A 19,624-nucleotide genomic window follows, 5' to 3' on the forward strand; every position below is an offset into this window, starting at 1 on the left:
GGGTTTTTGTCGTGTCGAGAAAGACACAACCTGCAAGGAAGGGGATTGATTTGTTCAAACCTTTTCTCCCCCCTATTCCACCAGAAAAGAAAAACCCGCCTTTTTTGTCCTTCGTTCCGTCACGTCAACGTGTATCCCGTTGGTGCAGCCTTGCCACCTGCAATGGAACGAGAATCTCCCCTTTTCTCCTTGAGATGTCCTGCAATTACCAATGCAAGTTCCTCTTCTCCAGCCCTGCACTGCTTTCTTTCTTCCTTCCTTCCGTACTGCGTTTCGTGACGAGGAGGGACCACCCCACTGTGCGTGTGATCACCAGGAATGGGGAGAAATTTCCAAGTCTCCTGTCTACGTAGGTATGAAGTACAGTACCTCTATCCTCCCACCAATGTGCGGGGGAAAACCGACGTTTAGAGTCCTTTTCCGGCGGCACAATCTCTCGTTCTTGGTTGGCCATCGACAAAAAGTGAATCTTCTTGCCATTCGCTGATATCGAATCAACACTTACCACGTCCGTCCTATCAATGGTCTATAAATGTTGATATACACTCCCATCAGCACTAGAGACAGAGCTCGCTAGCCAACCAATATTCCAAATTTATGTTTCTTTTCTCGCATTGCTGCTTCCGTGTTCATTCAAACGGCGTCAAGTGCCTCCATTTCATTCATAGCAAAAGCCAACCAAAGAATCCCAGAAGAACCCAAAAGAAAAGGTGAACCGGGTGTTGTTACAATTCCTCTTCGACCCATCGAAGACCCCCGTCAACCTGGATCCCATCCTTGACCCATGGCAATTCCCGGATCTCGGCCAACGCTCGCCGCCTCGTGTTCCTCTTCAATAGGCCATCCACACATTCATGTGCCCCTTCAAACTCGGCGCCTTTGACCGGATCCCACTCTCCGTCTTCATCGCCATACTTGAACCACGCCCATTCACACCGTGCTATCCTGTGTGGTGTCCTCGCACGGAGGACGGCTGGGTCGCCGCGCGCCCCGGGGAGAGGATCAAAGGGCAATCGACCCTCCATCAATGCATAGAGTAAAACTCCAAGAGCCCACGCGTCGGTTTGTCGTCCGTCGTAGGGTTGCCCCATCAATATTTCCGGCGCAGCGTAATCTTCGCTTCCGCAGCGTGTGGTGAGAAGGGGACTCTCCGGTGGTTCAGGAATGCGGCGTGAGAGCCCCAGGTCAGTGAGTGTTACAACCGCGCGGTCGAGGGTTTGCCAGTTGGATACATCCGGGTGGACACGCACCGGAATGTTAAGAAGCACATCTGCATCAAGTTAGCACAGAATCGAGGCTGACGTCTTTCCCTAGACTTACTCTCCAGCTTAATGTCCCGATGGACAATATACTTTTGATGGAGATATCGCACCGCCGAAACCAGCTCGGAGAATATCCTTCGGACCAACGGTGGAGTGAGGACCTCGCGGTGTTTGGAGGCGACCTCAAACAAGTCTCCTCCGGGGCAGTAATTCATGACCAGCAGAGCACGGGCGTTGTCATCGTTGCCAAATGCTTTCAGATGAACGAGCGACGGATGTTGGATGGCTTTTAACAAATCCACCTCCCGTTTGAGCCCAACCTCGATCCTCTCTGCGTCTGCCCCGCCTGCTGGACCATGCTCTACGACTTTGACTGCCACAAGTCGTCTTGATCGAGCTCGGACACCTGCCATATTGATACTGTCTTGGCGATAGTCGACATTGTCTTTTCGATCATTGTCGACTTGCCGCACGGCCAGGTAGACCTTGCTGAAGGTCCCCTGCCCGAGCACCCGGATTGCCTCGTAGGATCTGGGTTCTCCACTGGAAATGCTCCGCGCATTGAAGACTTCGAGTTTCGGCCGTTTGGCAGCGGGCTCGTCTTCATGACTCCTTTCTATGTTGATTGTCGGCTGTGGCGGTGTAGGAGGACGGGTAATGGACTTGCTCAGTCTCCTTTGTGGACCGAGATATTCCTCCCGGTGCATAGACGTCGGCGACTCTGTGATTTCAAGCGGCGCTCCTGTGCTTGACACAGCAATGTTTCGGACTTTTGGCACGGCCACAGGGTCGGGTACATAGTCACTGACACTTCTAGTGCGGTTGTGTTCGGCAGCCCCATCGGATGTCCCGGGACGTGAGGGAGGAGAAGATCTCAAACCTGGATAGCCTTTGATTCGGCGAGGACTTGTGGGTGATGGCACGACGGGAGGGGGCAATGCTTCAGCTTTGGCGGAAGAGATAGAGGATCCACGGGACCGGGTCCTTGCCAACGAAAGAGCCTTCCACGACTCAAAGGCCGCCATGGTCGGCGAAGGCAACGGAGTAATGTCCAGCATAGCGGCTATCTGGGGCGACGAAATGACTGTACCGGGGGAGACAGAACCGGCGGAAGAGTGAAGGTGGGCGCGGATACTAGGGACTCGACGCGGTATACTTGCGGCAGAGGCACTGGATCGCAATCTGGACTCGGAATCCATCGACTGGGTTGAGCTGCTACGTTTGGGACCCCCAACATCCGTTCGTATATGAAGGCCACTCAAGAGATGCGCTGCATCATGGTGAATGCGCAACGAATCGGGCGGCGACATGTTGAGTTGTGCATTTTGAGAGACTGCTTGCTGATTTGCATTGGCCACAAAACTCCGTCCATTACTGGCTTTATAGAGCGCCTGGTCCAATGGATTGATTCCTGAAGTTGGGAGGGGTGGTGTCAACAAGATACGGTCGTCAGCCCAGGTATGGACTTCGGAGGAGGAAGACGATCTCTCGGCGGATCCATTCTCGCGTGTTTCTTGTAGATGGAGGTGGTGGGGAAGGGGACGAGAGGAGGTCGAGGGCGCAGGTTGAGGGTCCGCCATGATGTGTGTTCCTGAGTCTTTTACCCAAGGGCGGGCAGTCTCCTCACTAGCCAGATCATGAGAGGTTGGGAAGGAGGCGATTGTTGCTTCCTTGGGTGAAGCTGGTCATGTTAATGTTATCAGGCTCGGAGTCCGTAAATGTGAGGGTGTGAATGTGAATGGAAGAGGAGGACCTCGCGAGGTCAGCATAGTCTTTTCACGGGGGGTTTCGATAGGTGTTGGCCGCTAGTTGTCAGCAGTAACAGCTCCGGCGGCAATAGTCAGAGAGCTGGATTCGAAGGAGTGGGCGACAAGTCCCTGCATACTCGGTACAGATGTCGGTCGCAGGAAGGGAGAGCGGGCGAAAAGGTCGAGGCGTGTTGGGGCTGAAACTCGCATCGCGTCGGGGGGCGCAGGGCGGGACAAAGACACACGAGACACGGTCCGAGAAGGGCAACTTTGACGAGCAGCTACAACGCCCTCGAGCACCAATCAGAGGGGCGGCTCGCTCACGTGAACTGGACTAACGCTAACCCTATTCTGTCAATACCCGACCAGACAACAGTGGTTGACAGTCGCTTCTGACATGGCTCGCGAGTCGCATGGGCCGTCTTTCTCCCACTCTGTTGCACATAATGAATCGAGCCAATGATAACCCGGACTGTCGGAGCTGTAGGTCATGTTGTACGTCAAACACGGGCCAACAGAACCTAGTACTCGAGCCATCTGCAGAAATCCCAAAAAGAATAGCGCCAGGTCGACTACGAGGCAACCCAGACATCAAAGAGAAGCGAGATATGTTGTGCTGGGGCTGTTGACCACAAGCATGAGCATCCTGAAGAGCAGGTTGTCAATTGCAATACGACTTGAAAAGAGCGAGAATACATTGACCAAATATACCAAAGCAAATTGCAATATCAAGCAGAACAGCAGGACAAGTTTCCCTTTTCGTCTGCTCCCTGACAAACCAATCGTCCCGTGCCACCTCCATATTCCCATGCGGCAACGACATGTTGAAAACAGACTTCTCAGATACAGAAGGCCTGCCATTGCCATAGTAAATGACGATTGTTCCTCCTTGTGCACAGGGGTGCTGTGGACCCATATCCCTAAAATGCCTCCAAGGCTCAGTGATCCTCTTCGCCTCCAAAGTTGACACCAATTGACCTCAACCGGCTGACCGTCTCCGCGAGTTGTGGTCCTGGCTTTGTTAGCACAGTGGTTATCAAGAGCCTCAATGAGCATACCGGAGCCACTATGGTCACTGGCTTCGACCACTTCGAAGACCGGAGAATGAAGGCACGGCAGAACCGTGGCTGCCCCTTCGAAGCTACTGTCGGCCCTGAATGCCCTAACTGGTCATTAGCAACTCATGATCTCTATCCTGGGTGCCGAACCGTACGCATTCATATCGATGATGTTGACTTTGATGCGGTAACTGCCAGGTTGGGTGATCTTGAGCCCTGGAAACGTTGCATACGCGACCGTCGGCCGCTCGACCTCCTGTTCCTCGCAGATAGCATGGACAGAATCCGCTCTGCTTCCACACAGGAGATCTTCCCGAGGAGGAGCTAGACTTTCTTGCATGTCCGGAGTTGTAAGAGATAGGAAGACCCATATCCCGCTGAGATCGGGCAGTGTGAAGGCTTCTCCATCTTCACGCTTATCGTCGGCCCTTGGTGGTCGTCCCGAGAATGTGACCACGAGAGGAGTCCTAAGTGTGACACCTGCTGCGACTCGTGACGGCGGTGCAACAGCGAGTTCCATTGTCATATCCCGGGATGGCTTACAAGACCGACGTTTCAAAGACGACCCTGGTACCAAACAGGTCTTTCGTGAACACGACGTCCAAGTCTTGATTTGAGCTCTGAATCAGGCCGAATGTGTCTGGGGGGTATATCAGTGGACAGTGCTGGCGATGATGCAAGGGTCTTACTGGTAGAGAGCTAGCAAAGTGCAATTTGAGGGTTTGAATCACTATTGATACAGAGGTAATAAGACCAGTCTCAAGGATGTGCAGGGCAGACCCGGCAGGAGGAGGTGAAAACTTCTCTCGAGACATTGGTGACCTTTTGTATGCTCCGAAATAAGGCTCCAGGCACCATGCATGTACATGGAATGCTTCGGCGCCTGGAGGATGGTACTGCTTGTGGTGTGCTTCAAAAGAGAGATAGACGCAATCGGGTTCTTGATACGACCGCCATTGGCAATCCACCAGAAGCCCGATGGAGAAATAGGTCCAGCATGTTCAGCTATTGCTGTCTGTCCCAGTGCATTCGAGGGCGGAATGGAGGGCACAAGACTGAGGGCCAGAACACGGAGCCGCGTTCGGATGACTATGCCCGGCGATTCGAATGCGACCTATCAATCTTCACTTGCCAACAGGGATATCGCTCCGTCAAGGGGGGAGGGGCATGGGCAAACCGGAGGCTACTCGAAATGGAACATCAACACCGGAGGATTGAGAAGACGCTCAACCAGCAGATATTTCTCGTTGTTCCAGTGACCACCGGGGTTGGGCCAGGCTAGGTTCAAAAAGAGGGAGCGAATGGGACGCGAGAGAGGGAGGGTGATGAACAAGACAGGAGACAAGGGCGAGCGCCACATTTTCTCCTGGTCCTCGATCTGCTGGAGATTTTCGGCTATTGATAGATTGTGATGGGCTGAAGCTGCAATTCGGCTAATCGTCAGATTGAAACTGTGTTGAGGCCGCGAAGCATGATGTCAATATCGCCAACGCAATAACAGCTCTGTGCTGAAGCCTCGGAGCAGCAATGACAGAGCGGTTGCTGATCTGGGTAGTTTGTGAGTGGAAAAGGGACCGTTACAAGAGAATCCCTTCCCGCCATGGGATATTAGTCGTGGCCTCGTCCAGCAAGGGTTATGCATCTGCCCTAGACATGTATTCACACACCATCACATTCCGGCAATGCTTTGCGAGCATGATTCGAAGACGGACTATAGGATATGGCTGGTCCCTGGTTGTTTCGGAAGTCAATGCGGTTTTTCCATGATTGGCCTCCGAAGCCGATTCCCATTGACTTGCAGCCAGGCCTGGGGTTCTGGGACCTGATCGGCCCGGATACAGGGATCTTGACGGGTTGGTCTGCTACACAGAATGCGCCCGAGGGAGCAGAGATCTGGTGTAACCTGCCATGCAGCCGTCTATCATTGTGCTGCCAGCTCCAATGGTGGCATCATGAAGGCAATCAGGGTTGTCCGGCGAGAGAACATGGGCTGAGAGGCGATGGAGATAGGATGGAAGAGCGAATCAAGAACCAAAGGACAATGCAGAGCGGTGTACTTGACGAGGGGTGTACCGCATGTTTGCAATCAGCAACGACATAGTATTTCCCGAGTGCCAGTGATCATTCTTTGCGAACTTGAAGCCATACACGCAACTCAGCATCCCGCTAAACCACATCGCAGCTCAGACGGCAGAAGGCGTGGGAGGAGACAAGGGAAGCAATCCTACAGCGGGACCGCGCAAACCCCACGGAATTGAGGCAACCCCCAATACGAAAAGCTAGTTGAGGAGAGGAAATGGGTCCGTCGTGTGTATCAGGGCCATCCTGTACCTACCTAGGCAGTTGATGCATCGTCTTCCTATTTGAGGTCGGTAAACTTAGCCAAAAGACAAAAAGAGGGCCCTGATCAGTACGAGACAAGGAGAGACAAGAGAGGATGGTATCAACGGAAGGGACTTTGGTGTGCGCTTTACGAGACAGTTGAGGTGAATCCGAGAAAAACATTTCTAACCGCTTCAACCACTTTACGAATCGGGCGTCGCAGACATGAACAGCACCAGTCCCGTGCAGGTCGCAATGCAGCAGTTTTGGCTAGCGAAGTCCCCTAGCGAAGTATGGGCCTTGGGTGGGCCCATGCCGGGAGTGGTCACGCTACGCGTACCACGACTTAGGGCTTGCTTGGGCTTGCTTGGGCTTGCTTAGGGCTTGCTTAGGGCTTGCTTAGGGCTTGCTTAGGGTTTCCGGACTTAGAGTTTGCCTGCTAATTGACGCTCCCGGGGCCCCCCCCTTAACAAACCCGGACCCCCACCCACCATAAAGGTGCCATGGGCCTCCGATGGCCACCCTTGGCACCTTGTTATGCTACTAGCCCTGGTTTGCACCTTTGCTTGGCAAGCAGCCGGTAAACCACCTGCACCTCCACCCACGACCATCTCCAAACACCCTGCTCGTCCTCTGTTCACTGCGCTCCATCAGCTGCACTACGTACAGCACTCCCATCTCAGGTGGCCCTAGTCGATTGTCGATGCGCTCACTTACGTCAATTCTTGGGATTCTGTGTTTTTAGATGGCCCTCCTTTCCCCCGATGTTTGCAGTTCTGCATGATGGATCGACTGCGCTATCAGGCTGTTGCATGGGCCGATCGTCAACCTCGTTTGTAAGAGGACACATCAGGCAGGAGTCGCAGCCTTGAGCGCCAGACCCTTGGACCTGGGAATACGGAGATCGGAATCCGCACGTCCATTCGCTTCTCTTGACTCCTTGAGCATCGAGCAACTGACTCCAACGAAGTTGCTGGTATTTCAAATCTTCGACCATCCCTTGCAGCTGTGAGACCCTCCCTGTTAGAGCTATCCCCTGCAGACTCGCACCCGTTCTCGCCGTTCAAACCGTCGGAATATGCACCATCGACATCACTCCCCTCTAACCGTGCATACATGGCTGGTCTAAAATCCGCTCGCAGCGCTCTCTGCGAATAGAGACAAACTTCCTCCTATGCACTATTCCGGTACGAAAGAATCCGCATCCCTAGCTTCTGTCGCCTTGAGAGCCTGTTGTTAAAGTCCAAACTCGAGGTGGCTTTCATCATGACTGTCAACTGGCAGGGTCAACGATCCGAAATGTCATTATGTGCGCCACAAATCCTGCCCCTGCCATAGCATTTACTACCGGCAGACTGTTTGTGACTTGTCATGCCGACGGAATGCCGTGTCCAAGAGCAAAGCCCTGCAGACTTCATACCCTCTCCGGCTAATTGCCCTGACAGGATCACTCGCCAACGCTAAAGTGTGTTGGTGTCTCACCCTGGTGCCGCACATCTGGATCTTGGGACGCACAGGCTTGCTGCGCGTTTGGGTCATGCACTTCCATCTGACTTTTAAGAATTATTGTGTTCGCGTACGGCGGGGCTGCTTGACAACATGCTAACCCCCTCCAATCGACGAGGAGCAAGGGTACGTCTCAGAGGCACCATATTCCCTGGACTGCATGCTCTGTCCCTGGGCGCTCTATGGGACGAAGAAGCAAGGCACAGCTTCTCTAGCCACCAAGCCGCCACACGACATCTCTCAGATATGGCAATCCATATTGATCGCGTTACCAGATACAATTGTACGGAGGAGCTTGCACACCAACTTTGTGACGGCCCCATGACAGCGCCCGGCCCACTGCCCTCGATTCATGAGGCTAACTTTCTACGACCATAGATCCGATCTCCTGAGGCTGGTGGCTATCTCTGCTCAGCACTTTCGTCGTGGAAACGGCCCTCCTTCCTCCCTTGGCCTTTGTTGCCGTGTCACCCCACCGATCTGACGTTGTCGGTATGGGGGGTCGGGCCTGTGAACAGGAGGATCTAAAGTCGTCAGGCCGATCGGCTTGCGTGTAACCGAGCTGGGACACGATCGATCCATTCCCGAATGGCAGACACCCAGCAGAGACGTGAAAAATACTCGAATTGGAAATTTTCTGATGCACGATGCTTCTTCTTCGGCTGACGCCTCAACTAGTCCGGCGCCATCATGCGCTTGGAAAGCGACTACATGCATGACTCGGTGTGCAAACGGGTCAGTATCCATTACGTTATATCTCAAAGTTCAATCGTTCCCGCAAATAGGACAGCAGGTCTTTACAACAAAGCCATAAACGGTGGCTGCACTAGGACGTACTCGTGACACTTCGTAAACCCTGACTCCAGGTTGTCTCAATCAGACTCCACTTCGATATACCTGACTTCCACCATTTCTCAGCCGTACCGTCTCTCTTCTTTGCAGAACATGCAGCGCGCGGGCCAACGCAGCTTCACTGTATCCTCGCCCTTGAACGAATTCCCGCTTCAGGGTCGCGAGACTCGTGCTCCAACCGATCGGCAGCCGCCGTCGAAGCTCTTCTTCCACCTTGCTCACTTCCTCCATCAACTCCCTATTGCCGCTCATTCCACCGGCGCCTTCTCCCTGAGACACTGCGTCCATGGTGCTGGCGAGGAAGAGACGGATAGCCTCGTCGACGTGGTGTTCCTCTGCCACGGCTGATAATGTGAGCTTCGCGAGTGATTCTGTGATGCGGATGATGGCCTCAAGTTGACGGACTGTGATAGGAATGGAAGATCGGACATTGCTGTTGGCCTCAGCTTGAGCTACACGAGCCCGTATCGACACGAAATGCGACGAGAGCTTTTCTGCCGCGCCCGGCGACAATCTAGGGGCACAACGGCTGAAAATGGTTGTCAGTAGGTTATTCATCTGTACACACAGACCAACAAGTGCCACTTACGACTTGCAGAAGCTGATGTAACGCTTCATCTTCTCCACGGGAATTTCGACTTCGGCCTGCTCTTCGACGCCCTGGTTGCCCATGTGGATGCCCATGACGTGCTTTGCAATATTTTCATCGCGGGTTCTATCGTGGTCATCTCTCACGATGAAGATCATGTCGAAACGAGACAAAATGGTGGTTTGGAAGTCAATGTTCTCTCCTGGAGATTTGAGGTCGTCGTAGCGCCCAAAGATGGGATTTGCAGCCGCAAGGACGGATGTCCGGGCGTTGAGGATGGTGGTGATGCCCGCCTTCGCGATGGAGATTGTTTGCTGTTCCATTGCCTCGTGGATTGCCACCCGATCTTCGTCACGCATCTTGTCAAACTCGTCGATACAGACCACGCCACCATCCGCAAGGACCATGGCTCCCCCTTCCAGGTAAAATTCTCGGGTTTGTGTGTCTCGTTGGACCGAGGCGGTCAGACCAGCTGCCGACGAGCCCTTTCCAGAAGTGTAAATGGCTATGGGTGACACCTTTTCGACAAATTTCAGAAGTTGAGACTTGGCCGTACCTGGGTCGCCCAGAAGGAGGACATTGATGTCGCCTCTCAGTTTCATGCCGTCGGGGAGAATCTTTTTCGAGCCGCCCATCAACAGACATGCTATGGCTTTCTTGATGTCCATGTTCCCATAGATCGAAGGAGCAATACAGCGCGCGAATCGCTCGTAGAGATCGGGTAGTCTCGACATTTCCTCGAACTCTTGCACTTCCTCGTCTGAAAATGAGGCTCCTGTGGCGGAGTGGTCCACGTCAGTTTGAATGCCCACTGCTCGCAAGTACGGCTGTCTCAATGCAACCGCACTATCCTTCTTTGTCCCTTTATTCTGTTGATAGATTGAAAACACGCCCATCACTGTACATCTCGACCCCGGCACGACTCGATTCGTCAGGTACCGGTCCGCGGAGACGGCGATATGGCGTGGCAATTCTCCCACGGGCACTTGATCCGGCGCTTCCTGTAACTTTATGATCTGCTGGTCGATAAATTGTGAGGATTCGTGGACCACAAAATAGGGGTCCAAGGGACACGGGTCTCCCGACTCCTGGCCGGGAACCTTTGTCCGGGCGCACTGGCGCGGGAGAGTGATGCCTGAGAAGCCACCCTCGACATGGAGCTGCTGCGTGTGTTCGCAGCCGCGGCATTGGATCGTCACAAGCGTGGCCTTTGAGGATAGCGTGGATGCGCCAATGATGATGCCCGGGATGCGGACGAGGTGCGAGACGTTCGCGGCCGTCAGATCGCGGATCGAGATGTGCGCGACGCTCGAGTGCAGCAGGAGCTGATGTTGTGGGAGCTGGACGTCGCGGTCGTGCGGGAACACGATCCGCTGTGTACATTGTTTCAAGGCCGCTTCGAACAGCGGTATCACATCCGCGGGCTCCCTCGTGAGCCGGTGTGCAAGCTCTTCATTGTAGGAGATCAGGTGGGCAAGGTCGACGTCGCAGTAATACTGCTTTACCAGGGCGTTTTGTCGCAGCTGGTCCCGGTAGATGTAGACGCCGTCGAGTTGGAATGCGAGGATGAAATCCCTGAGCTTTTGTTGCAGTTCGCTGCGCGGTTCGCCCTGTTGGTCATTGTGTGCAGGGAGGACGGAGAGTGAGTAGGCAGAGCGGGAGTCGAGGGCCATGTTGGAGGGATCTCTGTCGATACTATTATGGGTGTTGATGAGGTCCGAAAAGACGAAGCGCTTTGATTCTCACAGAGCACAGGGGGGAGGGAGAGAGGGGGCAATGTCAGTGGCAGAATTGCAGTTGGACGCGTCGACGCGCTCTCGACGCGTTTAATTGATTTTTGACCGCGTGCAAAGCCCCGAAGAACTGCCGGGAGCGAGCCTTTTTCACCTTCAAGTGATTTGTCTACCGAGTACGAGGCAGAGCCTCTCTCATCCTGTACACTTCACATCATGAACTGTTCAATGATTCACCAATGTCTATTCGCTTCTGGGCGCAGCTTCAGCCGGCTCATGTCCTCTTCATGCTATTTTCACACTTAGCTGGCCAGATGCTTGTCGGAGTGTATCCGGTTGATCGTCATAGATAGGTGTGAAGCCGATTTATCCGCCTGATCTGCGGGGAAAGGTTATCAAGGATCGCTGCAAGAAGGAGAGCTCGGGGTATTCTCCGATATCCTTTTCTTTTGGAGATCGTTCACTTCTTTTCGTCAATCGTTCATAATATGGAGCAGCAAGTTTTTCGCCAAAATCTGATGGAAGTATGGCGAAGCAGGAACAGCTTGGAGTTGACGACAGAGGCGTCCTACAGCGCACTCGCACTCGCACGGCAACAGACTGGGATGGGCCTAATGACCCGGACAACCCTCGAAATTTCTCTCTGCTCCGCCGAATATCCTCGACGCTGGCAGTCACTCTTCTCGCCTTTGTGAGCACTCTGGCAGCTTCGCTCTACAGTCCAGCCCACGAGGTGGTCTCGAGGCAATTTGGCGTGTCGGACGAGGTCGCCATCCTTCCACTATCCATCTACACTTTCGGTCTGGCTTTCGGACCTACCATCGGAGCTCCTTTGAGCGAGACGTTCGGTCGCAAAGCGGTCTTCTTGACCACCACCCCTATATTCGCTCTCTTCACTCTAGGAGCGGGCTTTTCACAAGGGCCTGCATCATTGATTGTTTGTAGATTCTTTGCCGGGGTGTCTGCCTCACCGGCTATCAGTAATGCCTCCGCCACCATCGTCGACTATACTGCTGGACGGTATAGAGCCGTCTCGTTGGCATTCTACTATTCTATACCGTTCTGTGGGGCGGTCATTGGGTATGCCCATAGCTGTTTGGTGTACGTATTGTGACTAACCTCTGCATAGGCCTCTTCTTGGTGGTTTCGTTGTCGAGACCAAAGGCTGGCGCTGGACACAATGGGTCACTCTCTTCTTCATCGTCGCGTTTTACATCCCGACTATATTCACCAGAGAAACCTACAAAAAGACCATTCTTCAACGGCGAGCGAAGAGGCTCAATATTCAAGGTCCACCTCAACACCGCCGGTCGATTCTTGCCTCAATCAGGTACTTCTTGACAACCCTGTTTCTCCGCCCCATCCACATGCTGGTTACCGAGCCGATCGTCACCATTGTATGTCTATATAATGGTTTCATCTTCGGCTTGATGTACGCCTTCGTCGTCGCCTCACCTTGGGTGTTCCAGCGCTACTACGACTTTTCGCTCACAGGCCAGTCCTTGTCATTTCTCGGCCTTATAGCAGGTACTGCTCTTGCACCGTGTCCGCTAGTTTTGGTCGACGCGTACATCTACCAACCGCGCCTGAAACAGTTTCGCGCTGAAAACTCGGGGGGTGACGAGCGATTTTCCCCGGAACATCGCCTTTATCCAAGCATGATTGCATCCTTCTTCATTCCTGGCTGCCTGTTGATATTTGCATGGACAGCACACGCTGAAGTCCATTGGATCGTGCCGATCATATTCCAGGGTTTGGCATTCACCGCTACTGTCATGGTGTATGCGTCTATGAACTTGTTCATGGTCGATGCCTACGGGCCGCTTTACGGTGCGTCAGCTTCTGGTGCTGCCATGCTGTCGAGATATGGTCTATCAGCTGCATTTCCTCTCTTTGCTCTCAAGTTCTACAAGGCACTCGGCGTGGGATGGGCGACTTCAATCCTGGCCTTTTGTACCTTGATAATGGCGCCGATGCCTTGGATGTTTTGGCGGCATGGTGAGTTGTTAAGGTCAAAGACGAAGTATGAGACAAGCACGTGATCGAGACCGACACCTGCTGCTTCACATTTGGCGCAGTTGAGGAAGCAAAGCGTGAAAGAGCAAGCCTATCCTATAAATACCAATGTCTGACACCACTACCTTTACCTACCACCATACCGGCTATACTCCATCATACCACGATATCTTCCAGTCCGTCATCAGCAGTTCTTTCTAGCGACCAGGCCGCATAGCACTATCCGCGACAACACTTGGGGGCCAAAAGGGGTGGATCTTGGCGGCTTGACCATCTGGATCGACCTCTGCCCCTCTGTGCTGCAACCGAACTTTCGCTCTCCAGCCCGCGACCGATGGACCATTTGCCAACTGCATCATTCGAATTTGCCCACATTGAGATTCCGTATCTGTTTGACCAAGACTGCCCTTTCATCTACGACAACCAAAGCTGGACAGAGTATCCTGTACGAGCAGGCTGGGATCTTGGTTCATTCTTAGACGGAGACTTCACCAATCGAGGGCGCAATACCGCAGAGCAGGCAGCTTCATTACTACAGGCCTGGCTCTATTTTGGCATGATACACCGTGTGACGGGGATACCAGTCCAGACCTCCGATTTCGTTCGAACGACCAATCTAGGAAACCGAGTGGTGCATTCAGGACATCTCGGTCCCCTCATATCTCAATGGGAAGAGACGGTCAAAAAGAGGCCCATTCATGAGGTATCAGCTCGTACGGCTGCCACCGACAGGTCAGCCAAAGCAGTGACAGACGCGCTTAGCCTGTATCTCGGGTGGAAGACTCCACTATCAGACACGGTCATACTCTCGATCAACATCCTTCACAGGACACTGATCTGCGCCAAACGGGCAATACTGGCGCAAAGTGACTTTGAGCCTCATCTGACCTACTTTCAAGGTTCCCGCGAAATCATCGATAATCAGCTCTACCAGCGAGGGTGGTGCAGAAGAGATGTTGCCAGACACCACCAAGGTCAGTCGTGTCTGGGAATGTATTTCGCTATCTCGCTCGGTCCACGACTCGTTCCACGAGATCATTCGGATTGCCTGATCACGGAATGCCTGGCACTACAGGTCGATCATGCGACATACAAAAGTCAGCACACCGACCCCGACTGCGACTGCGCACATCTGGAAGTCGACGTGGCCCAAGTGTGCTCTTTAATCAACAGTGGTAGAACGCCGCTCCTGAGGCTTTCTGATTCCACTTCCGGCGGGCAGCATTTCGGACTAGATGTGATCACAGACAGCGAATATGTCTGCATCTCGCACGTCTGGGCCAACGGGTTTGGCAATCTTCATGCAAACTCGATGCCTCTCTGTCAGCTGACCCGGTTGCAGAACCGCGTTAACAACCTCTACAACCATGGCCTTGCTGGTGACAACATCCCATTCTGGATAGATACGCTCTGTGTCCCCGTGCAGCGAGAAAACACCGCGACCAGGAGGCGCGCTATAGTCGCCATGGGGAAAATCTACGAGCAGGCTGCCAAAGTGCTCGTCGTCGATGTGGAGCTTCTGAGATCGACAACCGCTGGCGCGTCTCTGGAAGAAATCGCCATGAGGATCTCCTACAGTGTCTGGTGGTCACGGCTGTGGACGCTTCAAGAGGCGGTGTTTGCTAGGCAACTCCATTTCCAATTCCAAGACTGCGCCCTGGATGGGAAAGAGCTGGTGGCACGCAGCGATACCGCTGCTCGCGACAGGCTTCCCGAGACTGACTGGAGTGCCGCAGCACAGATCGCTTATGAAGGATTGGCGTACCTCCGCGAGCTGTACGCTTTCAAATCCTCGACGACCGAGGGTCGAGCCTCATACATCCTCCAGGCCGTCAACTGGCGCTCTACGAGCTGGAAGTCAGACGAGGCCGTCTGCTTGGCTGGGATCATGGAGCTCAAGGTGCAAGACATCCTGACCGCCCCGGACCAAGATCGCCTGCGGCGGTTCATCCTCATGCAGCGATTCTTCCCGGCCGTGTCGCTGTTTTTCTCGGGCGCTAAAATGGACACGGACGGCATCCGTTGGGCGCCTCGGACTTTTGTCTTTAGCCGCGCGGGCCTCTTACCGGCCTACCAGCAGAACCCTGACCGGGGCGGCGGCGGCAGTCGCTTCGAGCTGCAGACCACCTCTCTGCTGGCGCAGGCCGACGAAACTGGCCTGCATGTACAGTTCCCAGGCTTCAAGCTGGGCTCTCTGTCCAAAACTTGCTCGCGCGTCGCTGGCGACCGGGTCTTATTCCAAGACGCCTCTGATACAGTATGGTACACGTTCCGCGTCATGGGCAAGAACACGGTCGCCACGCCTTTTCTCGACCTTGTCGACAATCTCAGCGCCATTCCAGACCTGGCGATCGTTCTGCCCCAGCGCCCCACGGTCGCCCTGGACCGGACCCTGTACTACGGCGTCTTGGTCTCCATCTACCGGGACGGAAGCGGCGGCGGCGACGGCGGCGACGGCGGCGTGCTCTTCTCGCGTCTCGTCGCAAGAGTGTCCGTGGATCGATGGGGCGCCAAAGACCCGCTCTCCCTCAAAATTCTACTGGGTATTGACGGAGACCCAGACCCGGTCGAGGCCGTCAGCCTCCCTGAGACCCAGCGCTGGTGTATAGGATGAGGACTCAAAAATAAATACCCCCTCGGTCGGACCTGTGTTTATCATAATACCCCTACACTGCGAACAAGCGAGCCAGTGATCAAGCGAACAAGTAAAGTTAAGTACCCGAGAGAGCGAGTGAAGGAGCAGCTAGGCATATAATGTGGACAGGTGATGATGCATTCATGCCCTTTTGAGTGTCTCATTCCGACTCATGACCAGAGCAGGGGAGAATTGCTTTGTCTGGAGAACGAAGCAAAGCCCCATCGTGGCGTTTATATCGTTTATATATATACATGAAGCGTGTCTATGGCGTCAAGAATTCCATGAATTAACGGTAGTTATGCGCTCTTGGGGAACCTGGGAAGTTTGACATTGGCTTGTGTTCTGTCGGCACATGTTTGAAAATTTACCTATTACATATGAAAATAACATCTATCCTGACATGAATGGCATGGAGAGCGGGTGCTTGCTCAGAGACTGCTACAGCAAAACTAATTATCCAAAAAAAAAGAGAAGCATGTGTCCTCTCCAACCCGCAATTGACACTTGAAAACGTCTAGTCGACTTCCGGCAGGGTCGACTCGTCAAGCTTGAAAGCCCACAGACGTCCCACAGTGCCGTCACCGTAGAAGGAATCCTCCTGTGCCGGCACGTCGTTGAAGCCGAAGCAGTACCAGGTGGGTTCCTCGTCGGCACTCTCGTAGAATTCGACCAACGTCGCCCCCGCGGCCGCTGCGTCCGTGATACATTTCTGCGAAGAAGTCTGCAGGGTCCATCCTCCATAACTTCCATCATCGCCGGGGGGATTGTTGAAGCCAAACACGTGCGTCATGTAGCCTATTCCGCCGGCGGTGTCGCCTTCGAGCGAGACATGGCACGCATCGTAGAATTCATCAAAGGTGGTCCCGTTGGCCAGTTGGATTGACCCTGCGAGTTGCGAAGGTTCGCAGACCGCCGTGGATCCCGAGACGGCGAAACCCCAGACCTGGCCGATTGTCGCGTCGGGATAGAAGCTGTCGGCCGTGGCGGGCAGGTCGTTCACTGCGATACAGTACCACGAATCGTCCGAGCCGATGTAGAACTCGAACATGGTGCCGTTTTGCGAAATGGTCGTGTCGGCGCAGTTTTGGACCGCGGCGTCAAAGGTCCACCCGCTGTAGTCAGGCGCTGGCCAGTTCACTGACACGACGCGGTCGAGGTATTGCAGTCCACCGGGTGTATATCCCTGGAACGACGCGCTGCAGCCGGTGTAGAATTCAGAGAAGACAGTTCCATCCGATGCGACGAGATCGTCAAGCGGAGTGTTCTGGCATGGGTTTTCCCAGGCCAAGCCCCACACGTTGACCACGTTTGAGTCGGGATAGAAGGAGGTGGCGTTGAAAGCCACATTGTTGACACCAACACAGAGCCAGTTCTGATCCACGTCGACGTAGAATTCAACCGCTGTGGCATTATTGTCGACAGCGAACTGCGCACATCGGCTTACCGCTTCGTCGAATGTGTAACCCTCCCAGTTATCCGACGCTTGCCAATTGACCGCGAACTGCTTGGGGAGATACTGTAGACCACCGGTCGTCGCTCCTTCCAACGACTCGCCGCACCCTGTGTAAACGTTGCGGAATGTCTGGCTTGTGTTGTAAAGAGCGGTGACGTCTCCGATCGAAGACGGCGTGCAAGCAGGCGTCGTAGTCGTCGAGGTGGCTGAGGTCGTGGTCGTGCTTGAAGTACTATCGGACGACGTCGACGTCACGCCAGGCGTCGTAAAGTCTGGCGCGAATGGTGCTGTTGACGAAAATGTAGACGAAGTTGTGCTGGTGCTCGAAGGACTATCGGATACCGCCGTTGTCACACCAGAAGTCGTGACGACCGGCGCAAATGGCGCTGTTGATGAGAATGTTGGCGTGCTTGTGGTAGTGCTCGAACCAGCTGGAACAACCACGGCTCCAGAAACTGCTTTCAACGTGACTTGGACGCAGCCGCTGGGAAGCGACCCATCAGTGGAAACAACCAGGCCACCGTTCAAGATGCACTCGGCCACCACCGATGAGATTGTCAAGACACTGTTGCTGTCAATGGATGCAGTGACAGGAGGCTCTGGTGCCTCAGTCTCCATCACGAGTTGAGTGGGCGTGCTGAATGTAAGACCAACCCAAACAGGCGTGCCATCATTTAGAACCACCATCAACGAATCGTCATCAGCAATAGTGAAGGTGCTTGCTTCGGCTACGGAGTCGACAAGACTGCTCAAACCAGTCTGTGGGTTCAGCGCAAGATATTCTATTTGCCGCTTGAGCCTGCGGTGTGTGGCTCCCGTCTCAGCGGCGATATAGAACGCCCCAGCTGATGTCGGACTGTCACTTGTGGTAGTCGTCGTGGTGACTGCCGCTGACGTAGAAATTATAGTGCCGTCAGTTGTTGTGCTGCTAGTCGTGGTGTCCGACGCTGGCGTAGAACTTGTGGAGCTGCCAATTGATGCGGAAGTTGTGATATCGTCAGATGTTGATGTGCTTGTCGTAATGGTTAATGCTGGCGTGGAGGTTGTAGAGCTACCAATGGGCGTAGAAGTTGTGATATCATCAATTGTCGGTGTACTTGTCGTGATGATTGATGCTGGAGCAGAAGTCGTGGAGCTGTCAATTGATGTAGAAGTTGTGGTATCATCAACTGCTGGTGTGCTCGTCGTGATAATTGATGCTGGTGTAGACGTTGTGGAGCTGCTAACGGGTGTAGAAGTTGTGCTATCATCAGCTGTTGGTGTACTTGTTGTGATGATCGATGCCGGAGCAGAAGTTGTGGTACTATCAAATGTTGGTGTGCTCGTCGTGGTGATTGATGCTGGCTCAGAAGCTGTTGTGCTGTCAAATGTTGACGTAGTCGTTACGGCGGAGGCGGATGGCGTCGTCAGAACTGACGATGTGGTTGAAGGAGCGAGGGAGGGGTCGGTGGTTGTAGCACTGGAGGCGGAACTCGTAGTTAAAGTTGATAGTGTGGATGTAGAAGCGGAAGTCGTTGTTGATGTTGATGTGGTTGTTACCGAAGCCAGCCTGCTTGGCAAATACCAACCGTATGCATCAGCTATGCCAGGATAAGGCTGGAATTGAGCCGGGTCATTGGTGATGCCGTTGAGAGTCCAGCATACCCATCGATCATTATTGCGCGTGTCAGTCTCGAACTCGAAGACAGCCGAGCCATCATTGTCAGCAACCTCTGCGCAGCTCAACAATGCCTCGTCGAATGTGTAATCAGTGCGTTGATAGACATAAAGATTGTTAAAGTTCAACGTTTGCCAGTCCAAGGACAATCCGCATCCAGAGGAGAAGAAGTTGATCCAGGAATCTCCATCTGGAGTGTTCAAAACATCTCCAACTGAAGCTGATGTTGCTACACAATTGGAAGACGATGTTGTGCTTGTCACACTGGAAGTAGTTGGCGTTGCGAACGAGTCGGGCGTTGCGGTGCTCGAAGGCGTAGATGGACTCGAGGTCGTAGACAAGCTCGAAGATGTAGACGGATCCGAGGTCGTCGAAGATAGACTCGAGGACGCAGAAGGATCTGAGGTCGAAGACGAAGACGAGTCTAAGGTCGCAGAAGACAGGCCTGAGGTCGTAGGTAGGCTCGAAGTCGCAGAATCCGAGGTCGTAGAGGGGTTCGAAGACGAAGATGGGTCCGAAATCGTGGAAGATAGACTCGAAGTCGACGGTAAGCTCGAAGTTGTAGGCGAATCTGATATCGTAGAAGATAGGCTCGAAGACGTAGAAGGATCCGAGGTTGGCGACGAGTCAGAGGTGGTAGAAGATGAGTCTGATGTCGTAGATGAGAGGCTCGAAGATGTAGAAGGGTCCGAGGTTGAGGATGATGAGTCTAGGGTCGTAGAAGATGGACTCGAGGTCGTGGACAGGCTTGAAGACGTAGAAGGATCCGAGGTTGACGAAGACGAGTCCG

At 53.8% G+C, this 19,624-nt stretch overlaps 6 protein-coding genes across 6 annotated transcripts; 2 read left to right on the plus strand and 4 right to left on the minus strand.

Annotated features, from left to right (window-relative positions):
- Window positions 1–725: 725 nt before the first annotated feature.
- On the minus strand, window positions 726–2,842 carry Z520_12378 (uncharacterized protein; the record flags this gene model as incomplete). Its single annotated transcript, XM_016782864.1, has 2 exons — window positions 726–1,270; window positions 1,321–2,842. 2 exons carry the CDS (start codon window positions 2,840–2,842, stop codon window positions 726–728), a joined length of 2,067 nt encoding a protein of 688 aa, XP_016626038.1.
- Window positions 2,843–3,948: 1,106 nt separating this feature from the next.
- On the minus strand, window positions 3,949–4,588 carry Z520_12379 (uncharacterized protein; the record flags this gene model as incomplete). The annotated part of the gene is made up of 3 exons (XM_016782865.1): window positions 3,949–4,022; window positions 4,069–4,172; window positions 4,224–4,588. The coding sequence occupies 3 exons, from the start codon at window positions 4,586–4,588 to the stop codon at window positions 3,949–3,951; spliced, it is 543 nt and encodes a 180-aa protein (XP_016626039.1).
- A 4,184-nt stretch (window positions 4,589–8,772) lies between these two features.
- On the minus strand, window positions 8,773–11,010 carry Z520_12380 (uncharacterized protein; the record flags this gene model as incomplete). The annotated part of the gene is made up of 2 exons (XM_016782866.1): window positions 8,773–9,277; window positions 9,338–11,010. The coding sequence occupies 2 exons, from the start codon at window positions 11,008–11,010 to the stop codon at window positions 8,773–8,775; spliced, it is 2,178 nt and encodes a 725-aa protein (XP_016626040.1).
- A 586-nt stretch (window positions 11,011–11,596) lies between these two features.
- Z520_12381 (uncharacterized protein) lies at window positions 11,597–13,112 on the plus strand (the record flags this gene model as incomplete). The annotated part of the gene is made up of 2 exons (XM_016782867.1): window positions 11,597–12,150; window positions 12,200–13,112. The coding sequence occupies 2 exons, from the start codon at window positions 11,597–11,599 to the stop codon at window positions 13,110–13,112; spliced, it is 1,467 nt and encodes a 488-aa protein (XP_016626041.1).
- Window positions 13,113–13,420: 308 nt separating this feature from the next.
- On the plus strand, window positions 13,421–15,700 carry Z520_12382 (uncharacterized protein; the record flags this gene model as incomplete). The annotated part of the gene is made up of 1 exon (XM_016782868.1): window positions 13,421–15,700. The coding sequence occupies one exon, from the start codon at window positions 13,421–13,423 to the stop codon at window positions 15,698–15,700; it is 2,280 nt and encodes a 759-aa protein (XP_016626042.1).
- Window positions 15,701–16,238: 538 nt separating this feature from the next.
- Z520_12383 (uncharacterized protein) lies at window positions 16,239–19,581 on the minus strand (the record flags this gene model as incomplete). Its single annotated transcript, XM_016782869.1, has 2 exons — window positions 16,239–19,098; window positions 19,123–19,581. Coding segments are annotated over 2 exons (3,319 nt in total), but the record flags the coding sequence as incomplete, so codon positions are not given.
- Window positions 19,582–19,624: the final 43 nt, after the last annotated feature.

The sequence above is a fragment of the Fonsecaea multimorphosa genome (genome assembly GCF_000836435.1).
Source record: "Fonsecaea multimorphosa CBS 102226 unplaced genomic scaffold supercont1.56, whole genome shotgun sequence".
Lineage (NCBI taxonomy): Eukaryota > Fungi > Ascomycota > Eurotiomycetes > Chaetothyriales > Herpotrichiellaceae > Fonsecaea > Fonsecaea multimorphosa.